Genomic DNA, 18,413 nt, shown 5'->3' with positions numbered 1-18,413 from the left:
ACCCTTCAGAAGGAAACTCCATTAAATTTTAAAGATTTTTATCCGTGATGAGGAATGGCTTAAATAGATCTAGTAAAACTTTTAAAGTATATGTAAAAATGTCGCATAAAATGACCTTTACATTTTTCAACTTTGCCGGCAATGTCACTATTTCTGGAATGTAATCTCGGCAATGCAAGGCACGGAGCTACACGTGCAAAGTCACGGGAGGTAATTCACTGGTTGTTCAATAATCAAAGGGAAAGAACTGCTGCGAACTCAAGTGCGTAGGATCAAGGGAGTTAACTTCAGCGCGGGTCTTGGATAAACAGGTAAATTTTGTGGTTTTAATAAAATGCATTTGTTCATAGAGAGATGTAATCTTGTCGCTTTTTCTGTCTGCGATATTTAGCCCAATGGTTTTATTGCCAAAGTTCTGTGTGGTTGTTACAGATTCAACACTTATCTGTTTTTTTAAGTTTTGTAACTTTTGTTCCAATAATTTTCGTACTGATTCATCTCAAGGACCATTTATCACTTAACATGAAAATGGATTTAACCAAATAACTCTTTCGTGTTAATATAATTAGCAGAAAAAATAAATTAATTTATTAGGAAAATACAGATTATGATCATTCTGATTTAGCGTCTATAAATTTAAAAATTATTTAAAATCTACTAATTTAATTTATTAATACTTTATTAGATGTATTTCAATTAAAACCGTGATCTATTTAGGAAATAGATATCAATTCTGAGTGCATTGTTGTAGAATAATGCACGGTTTGAGTTCAAATGCGTAGTAATATAATCACGAAGGTCGATTGGCCCGAGTGATTAATTACAGAGCATTTGAACGTAAAAACTTGCATCATTATACTATAATGCACGAAGAATTAATATCTTTTTCCATTCTAACACGTCAAGAAAAAATACAATAATTATTACATAGTTGGACTTTATGTTTGGTGGTTAAATTTGTTTTTGCCTCAAAGTTTGCAAATGGAAACGTTCTTTAAAGGCTCCTCCAGTGGGTTGAAAAACAACTGTCGTTAAATCTACCGTGTGTAGAAACAGTCTGAGAATAACGAATTTTGAAACTTCATTTCACTCTATATTTTTCATACAAAATACAATGTATTTATAGTGAAATCAATGTGAAAATTAACTCGTTTGCGACATTGAAATTACCGGTAAGCGTTCTTGATTTGATTGTTTTTGCACATGCTGTTTGGCGCTATATTGTGACGTCGCATAAACAACACTTTAAACGCCTGTACAGCGTTAACGACTGAATTAAAGATATTGGTGTTCAGATTCATTTTCTTAGTTAGACCATTTTCCTCATTCTAGATAGTTTTCACAATAAAATTCAACAAAAGTTGTTTTTTATATATCAGATTTTTATGCCCCCATTTCGAAGAAAAGGGGGTATATTGCTTTGCACTTGTCGGTCCGTCGGTCCGTAGACCAAATGGTTTCCGAGTGATAACTAAAGAACCCTTAAGCCTAGGAACTTCAAACTTGGTATGGTGATTGGTCATGACCAGTAGATGACCCCTATTGATTTTGGGGTCAAGGGGTCAAAGGTCAAGGTCACATTGACCTTGTAAGCAAAAACATTTACCGATCAATAACTAAAGAACCTTAAGGCCTAGGAACTTCAAACTTGGTATGGTGATTGGTCATGATCAGTAGATGACACCTATTGATTTTGGGGTCAAGGGGTCAAAGGTCAAGGTCACATTGACCTCTTGGGTAAAAACGGTTTCCGAGTGATAACTAAAGAATCCTTAGGCCTAGAAACTTCAAACTTGGTATGGTGATTGGTCATGACCAGTAGATGACCCCTATTGATTTTGGGGTCAAGGGGTCAAAGGTCAAGGTCACATTGACCTTGTAAGCAAAAACGGTTTCCGATCAATAACTAAAGAACCTTAAGGCCTAGGAACTTCAAACTTGGTATGGTGATTGGTCATGATCAGTAGATGACCCCTATTAATTTTGGGGTCAAAGGGTCAAAGGTCAAGGTCACATTGACCTTGTAGGTAAAAACGGTCAATTAACTAAAAACGCTTAGGCCTAGGAACTTCAAACTTTGTATGATGATTGGTCGTGACCAGCAGATGACCCCTATTGAGTTTTGGGTCAAGGGGTCAAAGGTCAAGGTCATGACCAGTAGATACTTGATAACCCTTATTAATTGTTTGATCACTGGGTCAGAAGTCATGCATAATAACCTTATCACATGACTAATTGGCTGCTGATAGGGGGCATACATGTTTTACAAACATATCTTGTTCAAACAAAATGGCACTGTCAGTGTGTCAGTATGAAAGTACACAGGGAGACAATAAGAACGGCAAGTGCATTCTTGTAGAATAATGCACGCTTACAGCCTTCTTTGTCTTTATAGAAAAATTTTTGATAGTGTTAGAATGCATATTTTAATTAAAAAATAAATAAAATCAACACATGAACTAAAAAATCAAAAAGGCTTTTTAATAATTCCGGCTTTCCAAAACTTCATAAGCTGCTTTTTAACATTTTTGTTCTTCATCTGATGTGGCATTCACATAGTTTATGAAGGGCAGGGCTTTTTTTCCTTCTATAACAGGGGCCTATATAAGGCCCCTTCACAATTCAAAATTGCACTTTTTTTTCAAAAAGTGGCAGAAAAAAAATCACAATTTCAAAAGTAATGTAACAAAATATTGGGACTTTGTCTTTGAAATGCATTGATAACCTTCCGGTAAAACATGATTTACGCCAATCTCAAGAACACGGTTATAGTTTTAATCAAGTTAGATGGTTTTAGCACATGTTAACCGGGTTAAAGTATCGACTTGAAGCAGATTTTCTGGTTTCATAATGTCGCTAAATGCCAAATTCTACGTAATTTTTTTTCACAATTTTATAACAAATCGCGCTTTTTTTTTCACAAAATGAACAGGTCCAGGCCCCTTCACAATTTTGACAAAAAATGCCCTGAAGGGGTAAACTGAAGACCTTAAGCTAGCTTTTTAATAGCCTGCTTCCACACTGTCTCTTATAGGTCAATTCAGTGGTTTTCTTTTAAAGCTTGGATCCTAACTTTGGCTGTGGGGTGCAATTGCATTGCCAGAACTTTCATCTGGGATATTCCCTGCAGGAAAAATATTTTAGTCCCCACTATTCCCAGGGGTTTGGGGTTGGTAATATGATTAAAATTGACCTGTGCATAAAGACACAGACACTTGGGGTGTCAGGAGCTTGGATGCTTCGTCTAAATGCCTATATCCAAATAAGTTGAATCCTAGCACATATACCTATCATATAAATCAATAACACTTCATACATCCTGTTTTAAAGAATTCCTAAATGTTCTTGTTCATTGAAAAAATTAATTTTGTGTTATAAACTAAAGAAAGTTCTATTCAGCAATATAAAATTTAATATTAACTTTAACTGAAATATGAAAAAACTTCAATGTGACACCATTAATTGCGATTTAAGTGATGACATACTGATTTCAAAATGACCAACATATGATTTACGTCTTGACCATTAAATCTGATATTGATTGAATATATTGTTGTTTCCTTGTGTCATATAGCAGAAATAACCAAATTGTTAAAGCTTATGACAATTTTTTGTACCGTTAAGAACCTTGAACTAATATGAGCACAGTATAAATATACAAATATGTAATTCAATTGTGTTGGCTGTATCTCTCATTAAAGTTTGTAATGCATTCAACAATAATTAATTGTATATTGATTCGGCTAAATTTCATGTCTGATGAAATTTTAATTGTTTTGTTTGCATATTTTTTTAGAAATTGATGCGAAAATTCCTATCACAAGCAAACAGTGCAATGAATCCAAATTCTAAGATTGGCAAGTCCATAATTTAAATTTAGAGGATATCAGGATTTAAATGCAAATCTATAAATGTAAAGTGCATTCAATGTTCTTGAAAATTTAAAGAAACATTCTGGTATGTTCACTCAGTAACAATTAATGATGTGGTGCAGTTACAGCAGGGAGTGCACATGTTTACGTGTATGTTGTATATATGTTGTATATTTTGACAAAAACTGAAAGTCTACACATTATAAGGATGATATAATCCTTTTATTAAACCCACAGAAAATTATTCAAATGACATGTGAGACTCACTTGCATTTGCGTTTTGGCATGACTCATTACGCACCTTCACTGTAATAAATTAATGCACACCTAGAGTACATAAATAGGTAAAATTATTTTCTTGAAATATTTCACCATTTTTGTTATCATTTCAAACAAAATAATTATGCTTATTATTTTGTTGTTTTCAAAAAATTATATTATAAAAAGTTTACTACATGTAGTTTTGAAATGCAAAGATTGAAGTTAATACCTAGTCACACCCCACATTAGTGAAATGGACATGTCCTACTTTTGAGTGTGGTACAGTCTATTATTGTTGTAAGGTAGGCTAGAATGTCAGAACAGACTACATTGTTTTCACTGTTGACTGGTTTTCAATATTTAGAATTTGATATTCCTTATATTAGCAATTATTTTTTAAAAATAAGACAGGTCCAAATTCAAATCTGCATGGACAAGTTTTTTTCACAAATTTTATTTTCTAGAGGAAAGTCCTTTCCTTAGAATAAAAGTTAACTTCTTGATGAATTTTGATTTAATTTTGAAAATTTGAAGGGCCATGAATATAAAGATATTTATTCTATTTTAATAACCTTTTATAACAACCAATGTTAAGTACAAGAGTTATTATATAAAACTTTATTGGCTATAAATATGGTCCATTAAAATTGTATATTGTTGGTCTTATACTTTGAAACAATTTAGTAGTTGTATGTATGTGTTTAGAAATAAATCTACAAACTGATTACAAACACGATCAAAATGTAATAACATTACATTTTTATGTGATATGTTTACGTACCTTTTTGGTATAAAATGTAAACCTGATTTACATTTTGTTCGTTTTTACCACTATACCTGTAGGCGGTGTGGGTAAGACATATGGTAAAATGATAAAAGTCTCGCGCCTGAATGAAAACATATAGTGGCGTACTATGATTAAACTAAACTATATATTACCATGTTAAGTTTATTCTGCCGTGTCAGACTGATGTATTGGGAATTATAACTTGCCATGCAGGGAGAATAATCGCGAATGTGAGAGAACCGTGAAAGTGAACGAGAGAGCTAGCTAATATCTATACAGAGTGGTATATACATAAGTTCGGACATTTATATTAGGATATATTGTAACAAACTTATTGGTAAGGTTATGTCGATATTAACTTATTTATTTAAGGTATATAAGTTAACTATAGAGCATACAGTTTGTTTTCTTATATCTTTAAAGCAAGCCGATTTTTTTATTGTATTGAAATGCTAACTGATTAACTTTTAACACTCAGATAAATATTTTTTGGGTGGAAATAAATAAAATTGAGTTACACACTGGTATGATATGTTTTAACATATAGATTTATAACACACAGCTATCTGTTGTGGCTAATAACAGATAAAAAAATGCGTGTAATATACATATATACTAATTATAGTAAGAATGAAATATCCTGCAATACATTATGCATTCATATATTATAATTTTATGATGCAAAGAATGCATCAGGTTATGAATTATGAATGATTTATTCATTTTGAAACAAGAGCTGGGCTAATCTTCTCAAATTGATAATCAGATGTATACCAGCTATGTCACAGTTTGACAGTACTGTTAACAGAAAAGTCTGTTAAGTGGGTCATAGAGCCAGACCACCCTGTTCATCCCGGTCCTTGTAGACGGACCACATTGAGACTATACAGTATACAGATTGGCTGACCAACTTAAAACTGCAACCACTGAGCGAAACAATAGAATCTCTGATGCAATTTTGAGAGAACCAACGTTGGTGTGTATAAATTGTAGTAACAATTAACAATACTTGTAATATGTGAACAACATTCTTTGTGTGATTTTATAATCTTAGCCATAGAAAATGATCCATTCTTTACACCATTTTTGGCATACGCAGTCACATGCGGTAGAGCAATTTAATTACCTTCCTTAAGCTAGTCATGTATGTATATATAGCTTAATTCTTAATATAATAGAGTTTGCCTTGTATGGAACCTCCAATGTCAAATAGCCCAGATACAATGTTTTGCTCATGGACAATAACTAGGGGTGGTCAGCTGCTGGGGGTAATAAGGTTTTTCTGTCATTCTGCTGTCAGTCAATTAATTCAATTTATACGCAAAACTGAAATTTAGGGTGACAAGAGAATTGATTTAAATTGGGGTTAGCAGTGTACATGTATGCAATGTTGTAATTATGATACCCATAGTTATTGAATTGTCTCCTTTCAGGCTGATTGGGATCTTAAATAAGGTTAGAGTCCCACATATATAATTCACTGCAAACTGTTGTTTCATATCATAGGGAGCTGGCACAGTGTTTGGATAGCATATAAAATGCTTACTTGAACCTCTGAACACACTAGAAAAAAAAATTCACCATCAAATATTATTTGATAGTGAATTTTTTTTTTCGAGTGTGTTCAGAGGTTCAAATAAGCATTTTATATGCTATCCAAACACTGTGCCGACTCCCTATGTTTCATATGATATCAAAACTGATTGACTAATTTGACTCAAGAATGATAGAGTTAACAATGAGCTCAAATCAGTGGACTTTAACTCTTATTTTTGCTTTAATTTAGGAGAATCGATGTTATATTATGATATTTGAAACAAATTTTAAAACATAAATGTACAGAAAGGTCTGAAGATATACCTGTATGAAAACAAAAACTTCTCTTTAAATACAAATAAAAAAAATAACTTTTTTAACAACAACAGATTTTTAAACAAAAAAAATGGTAAACCTAAAATAGCTGGTATTTAAGATGGGTGGATGAAATGTAGTCTACAAAAGAACTGCTACAATATAATGATAGTGACAGTTGTGACAATTATAGTGTTATTTCTACAAGTGCATACTTACTCGAGGGTAAAAACCACCGCTTTAAATGTCACTTTTGATCTTTATCATAAAATTTTACACAGTTTATGTCCATTTTATCTCCAATTAGGGGTTTTATTTCTCAATTACGAATCTAACTTATAATTTAGAAAAATTTAAAAGAAATAAAAATTGAAGTAAATAGATCAAAAATTAAAAGGATTTGCTTAAATGATTTTCAATACAAGTGAAGTATTTATTATTCATAGGGTTTTTCAATTTTTCAAAACCTTTTTTTATCTACATTCGACAAAATTATAATTCCCATTAATTGTCCTGTATTTGTGTATGAGGATCATTTGATCCTTGATTGACAAATCTTTGATTTCTGATGGTCAAGATTATAAAAACTGTCATCTACAACTTATTGACCCATGATAGAGTTGTTATCAAAACATTTGCCTGTCTATCCAATTTTATGTCCTTGTTAAATGTAATACTGGCACAATGTATCAATTTTTTCACAATTTTGTTCCTGTTCTGTTCTTAATTTTGCTCATCTTTGAATAACAAAAAAAGTATGGCCCAAGAATCGGTTGTTTCAAATGATTGTGTCTCTAATTTAAGGTTCTGAAAGCCATGTTTGAATTAACTACTTAGAGATTTGTATAGTTACAAGTTTGATTTTATGTATATAGTGGCCATATGGGTGTCACACACTGTTTGCTTCTTTATATAGAGTAACAGGATGCTGTATTTGTATTTTCCTTATTAATATAATAAGTGCCCCTAAAAACCCCATTTGCCCAATTATTTTAGCCCCTAAGTTACAATTTACCCCTGTGATTTCTAACAGAAGTGGGCAATTGGGTATATTCTACAATATAGCTTGGTTATTAATATTATAAAATCCTCCCAACTAAAGAATTCAGTGTCACTACCTAGTGGGATTCATATCCACAGGTATGAGAAGTAAGTGATTTAAAGTTGATCCCTGTGTCAGCTAAATAGCATTTAACCACCCAGCTGTGGGCCGGATCTCAATTCCATGCACAACTGAGTTAAGTTAAGTTTTTACCTTGCTGACACATAAGACAAACAACTTAATATTAACAGGGAGTGATTAAACGCATTTTATTGTCAACATTGGCTGGAAGCTTTATCAAAACTCTTTAAAGAGAATGTGAAACGCATGGTAAAGTTATTTACTTACTACATAAGCAATAACATAATATATTATATGAAATTTTTTATTTTGCATCATTGCCTTTTAACAAAATGTTTGAGGATGGTAAATGACTTGAAATATCTTAATGAAAATCACTGTAGACGGTTTAAACTACAGGAAGAATTTTTGTTACACTTCACAGGATATTTGAATATATAAAGCCACGATAATATATTATGGCGTAATTTTATATATAAGGATATTTTACGCAAAATTTGTTTAACCAGCATTAAGGATTATTTAATGTGGGCAGTCTGAAAACACATTCTTAAATCTAATCTGGTTGTTGAGTCACTGTATTTATGGTTCGCCTACAATATTTTATGACATAATTCAGCGTTTATTGATTTCAGAGCCATTTTGTGTATATACTAAAGTACACAATGTGCATTATAATATTTTTTTGTGTTCATTTCAATGGTTCCTAAAATGTTAAGAAGGGCTTATAGTCTATAAATACAAAAGTACAAAAGTCATGTTTGAAAAAATACCTGATTTAAACATAAACTGACTAATAATACCTTAAGGCTGTTTAGATTCTCATTAGATAAAATGATAGACATTATGACAGGGGATTTGTGGTGTAACTGATTAAGTTGTCAACATTACTGCACAAAGGGTGGTGGGCTCAAGCCTTTTTTTTACAACAATATTATAAAAAAAAATAATTCTTCCATTAGGCAGTGTCAATTAAGTTGGTTTTAAGGCACATAAATGTATAATATTATATTGTTGTTTCTGTTTTAATATGAAAGGTAAAATTTATTATGAAATAAGATTTTGTCAGAGAATGTATTATTTATTATTAATTTACAAGAATGAAAACTTATTGAAGCAGCTGTTAAGTTTAGGGATCCTGCCATTGAATTACTTTATTCGCCTTCCCCGTTGTGGGATTTGACTCCCCTGCCAGTGTCATAGAATTCTTTTGATGTAAGGAAAGTATGCTATATAAGCTTCCAAAAGGTTGGTAGTTAATCTGTGGTGTCCACTCTTGTCTGAAATGATGCATGGAGGGACATCTAAGGTCTTCCTCCACCACATTGCATTGTCAGCTTCAAACCTGCTCAAAAATTAAAAAAAAAAATCAATTATGAATTACCCTGTGCTATGGAGGCCACCAGTTGCATGCATGCCTTTGATAAAAAGGCTAAATTAAGCCGGCCAATATATTTGGAAATATCAGCATTCTTACCAGCTACTACCAGTGTCAACCAAGATTAGATGGCAAATCTGTGCACCTCTTTCAGATCATGGTCAATCACTAATCAATCGCGACATATTTTGAAAAGTTCCTTAAAATAATAATAAATGGTCTGGTTGAGAAAATCATTTAAGATATTATTGGTGTGTGTGGGGGGACTGGGGAGAGGGGAGTTTAGGTTAAGGGAAATATTTGGAGGACAAGGAAGTACTATGTACATTAACACATAAAGATTGAATAGAATTAGTTGTTATATTTAAGTTTAAGAATTTGCATCTTATTTTGTTCATTTTATGACCTCAGATCAACATTTGTCAGAATGAATCGATGAATCAATAAAGTTAACTGTTGTCTAGAGCTGTCGATACTGTATTTGTGCACATTCCAGTGATCACAACTGTCAATAAATAAATAAATAACCGTTATATACATCCTGCATACTGCATACAAAAATGTTTTATTTCAACCTTTATCTCATGGACTTGTCCTGCTTTGAATTTGGAATAGTCTATTATAAATTTAAGGGGTTTAGTAACAGTTGAGTTTGTGTGTAAGTGCGTGTATTCTATGGTTAATGGGTCCAATCCACCCTTTAAGGCATTGAGATTACGGACACTGGACATGTCATCATTCATGCCCTTAAAGGTTATTATCTACCAAAAAGTGACCTAAAAATTTTGAATTCAGTAATTAAATCTGTATGCAAGTTGATTTTTGTGATTTTTACTGTTGGTAACAGCTAGTTTACCAAACAAAAGCTATTAAAAATAGTGTAGAGTACGGCTGAACATGCAAGTATGGCTCTTTAGTAAGTAACACAAGCAAATGCATGCAAGTTATTATTACTAATACTGATAAAAGCTTCCTTTAATGAGGTTGAAAAGTATATTATATAGATGCTTGTTTTGAGAAGGTAATTTCACTTTTTATAACTATTGTTTGGGTCAAAAATTACAAGTTCAGTGGTTGAGTGCAGCATTTGTCAGAGTTAATTAATCCTTTCTTGTAAATTTTTGTCCCTTTCCGTGACAATTATGCAAGAGTTGCTTATTGAACTGACTCACAAAATAAGGCAGTACTGTGTAGCAAATTATTAGTATAGTAGTATGGGTTGATAAAATGAAATGAATTTTGGCATATGTAAGTGCATGTGTCAGCTGCAACTTTTGGTCGAGCATCAATTTTAGATTCCAGTCCTGTTTAACCTGAAAATATTAAATATTTACCAGGGACTCTTTTCTTTGGTTTTCTCTTTCCTGTTCTAAGTGTGCTCATAAATTTAGTGCAAACTAGTTGAAGTGTCTTAGTATTGGACTCATTTCAAAGAAACTTTATAACATATGTTGATATTTAAGTTGGAACTTTGTAGAAATATTTCATTTTTAGAATGACGTCAGGTTTCGGCATACTATGACTGTTTAATGAAATAACCAGTGGAAAAAAACACCTTTAAATGTGTCTTTATATTTACATGTTTAAGTGAGGACATCTTTGTTCGGAGGTAAGATTAATTGGTCACTAGTATATATCTAAGATAAAGTACCCCCACCTTTATGCCTGAGGGTTGTCTAGGCAACGAATGATGTCATTAAACTAACTGCCTTCATTAATAAGTTTTGTCACCATCACATGATACAGTATCTGTACTGGTTGGGGACAATTTAAGGTTACAAAAAGTTACTTCAAGTTTGTAAGTTATATGAAGGTTAGTAAAAATTTACTTTTTTTACAAGTATGGATTGTAAAATTTAATTAACTTACCTCTGACCTATTAAGGGAAACATTGAATAAAACAAAAGTTGCCAAATTATCTTTTTTATTCTCTTTAGAACAATTTTTTTGCAAGAGATTTTGATTGATTTTTTTTTAATTATCAATTTTTGTTGTGTCGTTTCAGGTTGATATAGATATTTGAAATCAAAATGGCAACTGGGCAGCAATTAACCAATGGAGATGCAGGTAATGAAGTGCAGGAAGGGGAAGCTGTGGTACAGAAATCTCCTCTGGATTATATATATATTTCCGAGCATAAACTGAAATATATTAACAATGACTACAAAAAAGTGAATGCAAAAATGTACGACTACAAATGCGATGTTAAATTAACAGTCGGAAAATCGAATTTCAAGGGACATAAGAAAGTTCTGGCAGACGCGAGTGATTATTTTGCAGCCATGTTTAGTCATGAAATGAAGGAAAAAGATGAAACTATTATAGATTTAAAAGATATAAGTCCTGAAGGTTTTGGAGCAATGTTGGACTACTTTTATCATGGTCATGTGACCGTTGAAGCGAAAATTATTCCGGATATTCTTGAAGCTGCGAGATTCTTTCATGTTGAATGGATTTTAGATATCTGTTGCGACTATATGATACGTCACCTTAGCTTATTAAACTATCAGCTCACCATGCATTTAGCCGACAAGTTTTCTTTAGGAGATCTGCGTTGGGAGATTTTTAAGTATTTCAGTAACAATCTTCCGTCCCTTGTTGAGAAAGAGGACTTCATGAAAGATTGTTCATTTGACTTGCTGCTCCAATTCCTAATGGAGTATGTATACGTAGAGGTCTCAGAATTTTTCCTCTTACAGGTAATTAATATATGTTATTATCCTACTGTATTTATTAAATGTACTTGTCCATTTTTCAGAACTGTTCTTCAAATCAATTTCATGGGATTTCACCATGAAATCTAAAGCTAGTCAGCCAACTTAAGAGATCGTCACAGGTCAGGTCGTGCAGATGTGCAGACTGGCCTGGTTCTATACTGCTGACAAATGTTGAAAATGTTTGGTTCCATCAGGGTAAAGGTCTTCATGTAAAAAAGTATTAAACATAAAATAGACAAGTAAATGCCCTTTTAAGAATTTAGAAATTATCAATATTCAATATAACTAGAGGGGCTGACTGTATAAAGGAGTCATACCGGATTGCATATCTTTGTAGGCTTGATCTATACATGTATTGGCAATTTTGGTGATAGTGTGCTTAATTTCAGGGGAAAAACATCAATGTAATATTACTGTATCATAGGGCAAGTAAAAGGTCAATATTGGTTAACATTCAAAGTGTTATTTCGATCCAATATTGGTATATTATGTATAATATCATCTAGGAAGTCATACAAGTTTTGATCATCCCAGATGTTATCAAAACTATTTCTTAAATTCTATAACTCCATTCTATAAATTAGTTTGTATGTTCTCATGCTTTTCTATCAAGAGAGAAAACACAGCAGACAAAAATATGCATTCATTTTCTGGAAAAATAGAAATGTGAATTTGTCCCATGTGACCAGAATTAATTATCATTGACTGTATTGTAGTAGACAGTGACAGGAAATGTATTTTTAGATGACTTTTATTCTATATTGATATCTGATATTATACAGTCTACTAGCTATAGTTACTGTATGGCCTCACATTTCAAAAATTTGGGTGGTTTGTTCATACATGTAGTAATTAAACTTAGTACATTTCCCAATGTGAAAGTGTGCATATTGATTAATTTAAGTGAAGTTACTACAAATGTAAATAGAAAAAACAAGCAGTTAGGTTTAGAATTAAGGCATTTGTTTAAAAAAAAAGATGTTGGTGTATTATAAAAGGTTTCTGTTTAGAAGAAAAATGTTTGTGTTATAAGGAAAAGTTTTCCTAGGTTCCCATCGATAAGTTTAGTTGTATATTATTACATTCAGCCCCAATATTGAATCGATATTTTTCTTCTAATCAGTGTTCTTAATATTGATGTGTATGCATGTATTTTATAGTTGATAGTTAACTGGGTGAAAGCAGACGAGGCCTCAAGGAAGGACCAGTTGCAACCATTACTGTTACAGCTGAGGTTTCATACAATGGAACTTGAGGAACTAGAAGCTATTCCGGATGAAATACTCGCACTACCAGAGATAAAGGACGAGGTAAGGCTAGAACTATAAGCAGTCAGGCCTCCGAGGCCAATTGGTTAATGAAGTTGACTTTGAAGCACTTGATTCTGACTTTAATGGGTTCAAATTCAGCTAAGCTCTTTGTTCGTCCAGCTAACTTACAGAAGATTGGTGGTTCTACTTGGATGCCTGAAATACAAATAATTAGGGCTACATTGATTCAGGTACCCTTGGGGCTCAGTTTTATTTTAGTCATAACCTCGATTATCAAATATTTTTATGCCCTGCCATATAATGGCTGGGGCATATAGTGTTACCCTGTTCCGTCATTCTGTCATTCCGTCATCATCAGTTTCCGTTCATTATCTTAGGAACAGTTGCACACATTCAACTCAAATTTGGCATATGGATATGTCATGAGAAAATACAGGTCAAGTTCAAATTTGGTCATGGTTCTATGATTTTTGGCAGAGTAATGCCCCTTTTACTTTGAAACTAATATGAAATTTTCAGTTTCGATTCATTATCTCCCCAACGGTATTACACATTCAACTCAAACTTGACATATGGATATGTCAAAGGTATGCGCAGGTCAAGTTAGAATTTGGTCATGGTTCCATGATTTTTGGCAGAGTTATGCCTCTTTGAAAACAATATGAAATTTTCAGTTTCCTTCATTATCTCCCCAACAGTATTACACATTCAACTCAAATTTTACATATGAATATGTTAAAAGAATGTGCGGGCCAAGTTTGAATTGGGTCATGGTTCAATGATTTTTGGCAGGGTAATGCCCCTTTCACTTTGAAAATAATATGAAATTTTCATTTTCTGTTCATTATCTCCCCAAAAGTGTTACATATTCAACTCAAATTTTACATATAGATATGTCAAAGGAATGCACAGGTCAAGTTTGAATTTGGTCATGGTTCGATGATTTTTGGCAGAGTTATGCCCCTTTAACTTTGAAAGAAAAAGGAAATTTTCAGTTCACATTCATTATCTCCCCAACAGTTGTACATATTCAACAACAAATTAAAGATATGGATCTGTTATAAGAATGCATTGGTCAAGTTCAAATTTGGTCATGGTTTGATGATAGCTGACAGAGTTATCCCTCTTGAACTTTGAAAAAAATTCAGAAATTTTAAGTTTCAGTTTATTATCTCCCCAATGGTTGTACACATTCAACTCAAATTTGACATATAGATACATCTTAGGAATAAGCAGTACAAGTTTGAATTTGGTCGTGGTTCAATGATTTTTGACAAAGTTATCTTTCTTGAATGTTGGAAAAATTTTGAATTTTCAGTTTCAGCACTCATACTTTTGTAGAAATGTATGCACCCATAATTTTGGCTACAAATATGCATCATATGCAATTTACAAAAGGTTAACACTGAATAGTTTCAGTGCCTTGAATTTTGTATAAAAATGGTTTGTGTTAACATTGAATAGTTTATGGGCTTTGAACTTAAAATGAAAAAAATAATGTGTGCAAACAAATTTGGAACTAAATATTATAACATCTGAAATTTTGGTTGCATGTGGGGGCATCCGTGGCATGATGACACATTTCTAGTTTGATGTAGAAATTTTTTACGACCTGATTTTAATGAATAAATTCAAACAAGTAATTTTGCTGTTATATAAATTGTTTGTTATTGTATGGCTAATATATGCCTGATTTTATTATTAACTTTTCTGTATTGTGTCGGAAATATGTGCCAAATTAGATTTGCATGGCACAAGGTGAATAAAAAAACTTGTGGATAAAAAAATCATACATTATTTGATAGGAAATTACTCTTTAATCTGTCTATAACATATCTATTCAATATTGTGCATAACCACATAATTTTATATTACTAGTAAATAATTTTCTGAATGTAAGGTCAAAACTATTTTGAAATAAATTTTCAAGAGATGAAGTTAAAACAAAAATAATAATGCTTCTTTTATTACTGTTTGAAAAGACAATAACTACCGGTATATGGTAAATGTCTGAATTAAATAATAATTTCCATTCCAATGTATTTATTTGTTACCATTAGATAGAGGATGCTAAGATGTATTGTTTGAACATTCCTGCACAGTGTTTGAAGACGGGCGACAAATATCTGAGTCGTGGATCAAGGGAGGTAGTCATGATTGGCACGTTCAACGATCAGGCCGAGAGTAACACAGTTGTATACAAGGACTTGGAAAATGACGAGTCTAATCTATTTATAGAACAGCTTGGGCAATCTGGTTAGTGTACATGTATATAATTATTGAATATATGCATAATAAGTGCATTTGAAGAATGGTATGATAGAAATAGAAATATGTTCTTTTGAAAAATGCATTGATCAGCTTTAGTGTCTGGCATCCTTAAAAAATATTATAAATTATCAAGTTTGCTCAAATAAATTTGAAAGATCTCTACTGTGAAGGGAATATTAGAATTTGAACTTCAAATATCTTTAAACAGAGCTTCTTCTTATGAACCAATGCTTGGATCATCAACAAACATGGTCTATAACATCCATGGATGGTCATCTGTCAAAATTACTGAAGTAAACTTTAGATAGTTCCTCAATGTAAAAAAAACAATAGTCGCATGGGTTCAAACCCCATCAGAGGCAAGTCATTGATTGAGCAAAAAACTTTATACTCATTGCTCAGTACTGGTTTGTTCCAGGGACGGATTGGAAAGTGTGTCTAAAAGCTATAGCTTCCTACACAGTCAAACTAAAATAAATTCTGTATAAAGCAATATAAAAATAATAAGAAAGTCAATAGAATAGATATTCATCAGATGAATGTTTCTTATCTTTCTACAGAATGTTCAGAAAATTAAATTAATTGTATGCTGGTTGTTTCTAATAAAATCTTTGTATGTATTTTCCAGGATTGGCCTGTGATTACTCAACTATGAGTCAGGCTAAGATAGGAAATTTCCTGTTTGCTGCAGGCGGTTATGATGATGACTACAAAAGTAGTTCCCGAGTGTTCAGGTATGACCCTCAAGCACGTGAGTGGACCGAAGTTGCTATGATGATTCAGCCACGAGTCTCATTTGCTTTGTGTAGTTCTAAAGATAGACTGTATGCAGTAGGCGGAGTCTTTCATACTATGGGTGACATAGAAGGCGGAGAACAAATATTACGATTTGTAGAGATGTATAACCCGGAGGAGAATTCATGGAAAGATCTTGCTGACCTTCCATTCGGAACATTTGATCAAGCGTCTGCCCATTATGATAAGACTCTCTACGTCAGTGGCGGAATCAGTGATCTGCCTCAGCATACTATTCCAATAAAGTCTATGTTTTGCCTCGGTGAAGGTGCTAACGACTGGACTGAATTACCTGACATGACTGTGGCCAGGCAAGGTCATAGCATGACTGGTTTTGGTGGAAAAATTTACATCATCGGTGGATATACATCCAAACTGGACACTCCCGGTTTTGCGGACAGTTTTACAAATGATATGTTTGATATAGAAACCAAGCAGTGGACGTCACTGGTGTCAACGCCGGAAAATCTAGGTCATCTTTATCGCCATACTGATTATTCTGAAAGCACAATATACTTTTTATGCAATTTAGACTCAGAGGTGTTTTTATGCAGTTTTGATATGGAAAGTCAAGAATTTGGCCAAATGATCTTCGTAGGTTCGGGTGTTCAAAAATGTGCTGTTCTACAAATCGCATATCCTTCAAACTAGATACAACTTAAGAACTTTTATATAGAATGGTATAAAAGTAATCCTACAAGTTTAAAGAGAAGAAATAGAAATGATATTGGAAAAAGTAATCTTACATTATAAGGAGTTGTGCAGGAAGAAAATGCAAATTTGGAATTTTGTTGTTATGCTCCTTTATGTGATAAAATTGTAAAATGTCAGGAGAGTTTTACATAAGCAATTTCTGTCAGAATTTATATTGTGTTAAAGGAACATGAAGCAACATTGACAGTGTTTTTATTCAAATATTAAGCCTTATTATGTTGCTTAAATTTTAACTGTTTTAGAATTGTGAATATTGTATATTGTAAATGCATTTGATAAAATAAGGGTAACTTGCCAAATTGGAACATAATTACACTGTAAATGTTTAAGATACCATTTATAAAAAAAACTTCCTTACAAATTATTTAATTAGTTATTTACTTATTTTGCAAGTTATAATAGGACCAAACTAAAAGCAATGTACAACATATGTCATACATATAAAGGGGACCAGTTTAATGTTTAATTTCAGGGCATTTTATAGTGTAGTTTTATATATCGGGCAAGAATGTTTTTAGAAATAAGCTTTTCTGTTGCTTGATCTTGTTAAAAGGCTATTTAGCTATGGATATGTATTGTTATAGATTACATGTATATTAACATTTTTTTAACAAATTTTGACAAAATTTAAACGGTGCTTACTAGTATATATTTTCTGTCTTGTTCAAGTCTATGTTCATGTATAGCAAGCAAGTTTTTAGATTTTTAACAACTCATATTGAGTTCCTTAAATCTTTATATGGTTGAAAATCTTGAAGAAGGGTGATCCCTCAGATGAATTAATCACAACAAAATAACATGAAAATTGCAGACATGGTTTGATTTAGTCTGTACATGAGGGATAATGAAAAAGTGCAACATCCCTCTTTTCTTAAATACGATATTATGTGGTATTTATTAGCCATTTCAAATTGATTTATTATTTTGAAACTCATTCCATAATGATAAGAATATTCAGTTTATTATGGTATTTTGTAGTTGCTTTTGTTATAAATCAACTAGTTGACTTAATGTTTAGAATGTAGAATTATGGAAACCAGATTAATGTATTATTATAAGCTCGATTATTAGAAAAATATGGTGAGCTGTTACACTCACCCAGACATCGATATGGCCGTCACACTTTGGGTAAGTTTTTGCAAGCAAGTAAAGAATCTCAAAAACTACAAAAGAAAATGGGTTGAAATTTCCCGCACTTATTTGAGAGCATAATAGGAGGTCACTTACCAAGGTCCGTAACTCTAACATGAATTTTGACAGAATTATGGCCCTTTTTTGAGCTTCTATTCTACATTGTGTTCTATTCTAAATTCTACATTATCTATTTTCAAGTTTTACTATCAAGTACCGAGAAAAGTTGAGCATGATAACCT

The 18,413-nt window shown here is 32.3% G+C and overlaps 1 protein-coding gene across 4 annotated transcripts; it reads left to right on the top strand.

Moving 5' to 3' along the window:
• Positions 1-205: 205 nt before the first annotated feature.
• Positions 206-17,554, top strand: LOC132717347 (kelch-like protein 26). 4 transcript variants are annotated; one of them, XM_060700790.1, is made up of 5 exons: positions 206-311; positions 11,278-11,971; positions 13,150-13,299; positions 15,321-15,516; positions 16,160-17,554. In XM_060700790.1, exons 2-5 carry the CDS (start codon positions 11,303-11,305, stop codon positions 16,975-16,977), a joined length of 1,833 nt encoding a protein of 610 aa, XP_060556773.1. In that variant the 5' UTR covers positions 206-311; positions 11,278-11,302; the 3' UTR covers positions 16,978-17,554. The 4 variants fall into 4 exon arrangements, with proteins under 4 accessions (XP_060556773.1, XP_060556772.1, XP_060556775.1 ...); XM_060700789.1 differs by lacking the exon at positions 206-311 and adding an exon at positions 4,971-5,257; XM_060700792.1 differs by lacking the exon at positions 206-311 and adding an exon at positions 10,857-10,881.
• Positions 17,555-18,413: the final 859 nt, after the last annotated feature.

Source organism: Ruditapes philippinarum, unplaced genomic scaffold (assembly GCF_026571515.1).
Source record: "Ruditapes philippinarum isolate M1 unplaced genomic scaffold, ASM2657151v2 ctg349_1_1_1_1, whole genome shotgun sequence".
Taxonomy (NCBI): Eukaryota; Metazoa; Mollusca; class Bivalvia; order Venerida; family Veneridae; genus Ruditapes; species Ruditapes philippinarum.
Note: the sequence above shows the minus strand (reverse complement) of the source record. Positions and strands in the feature narration are given on the sequence as shown.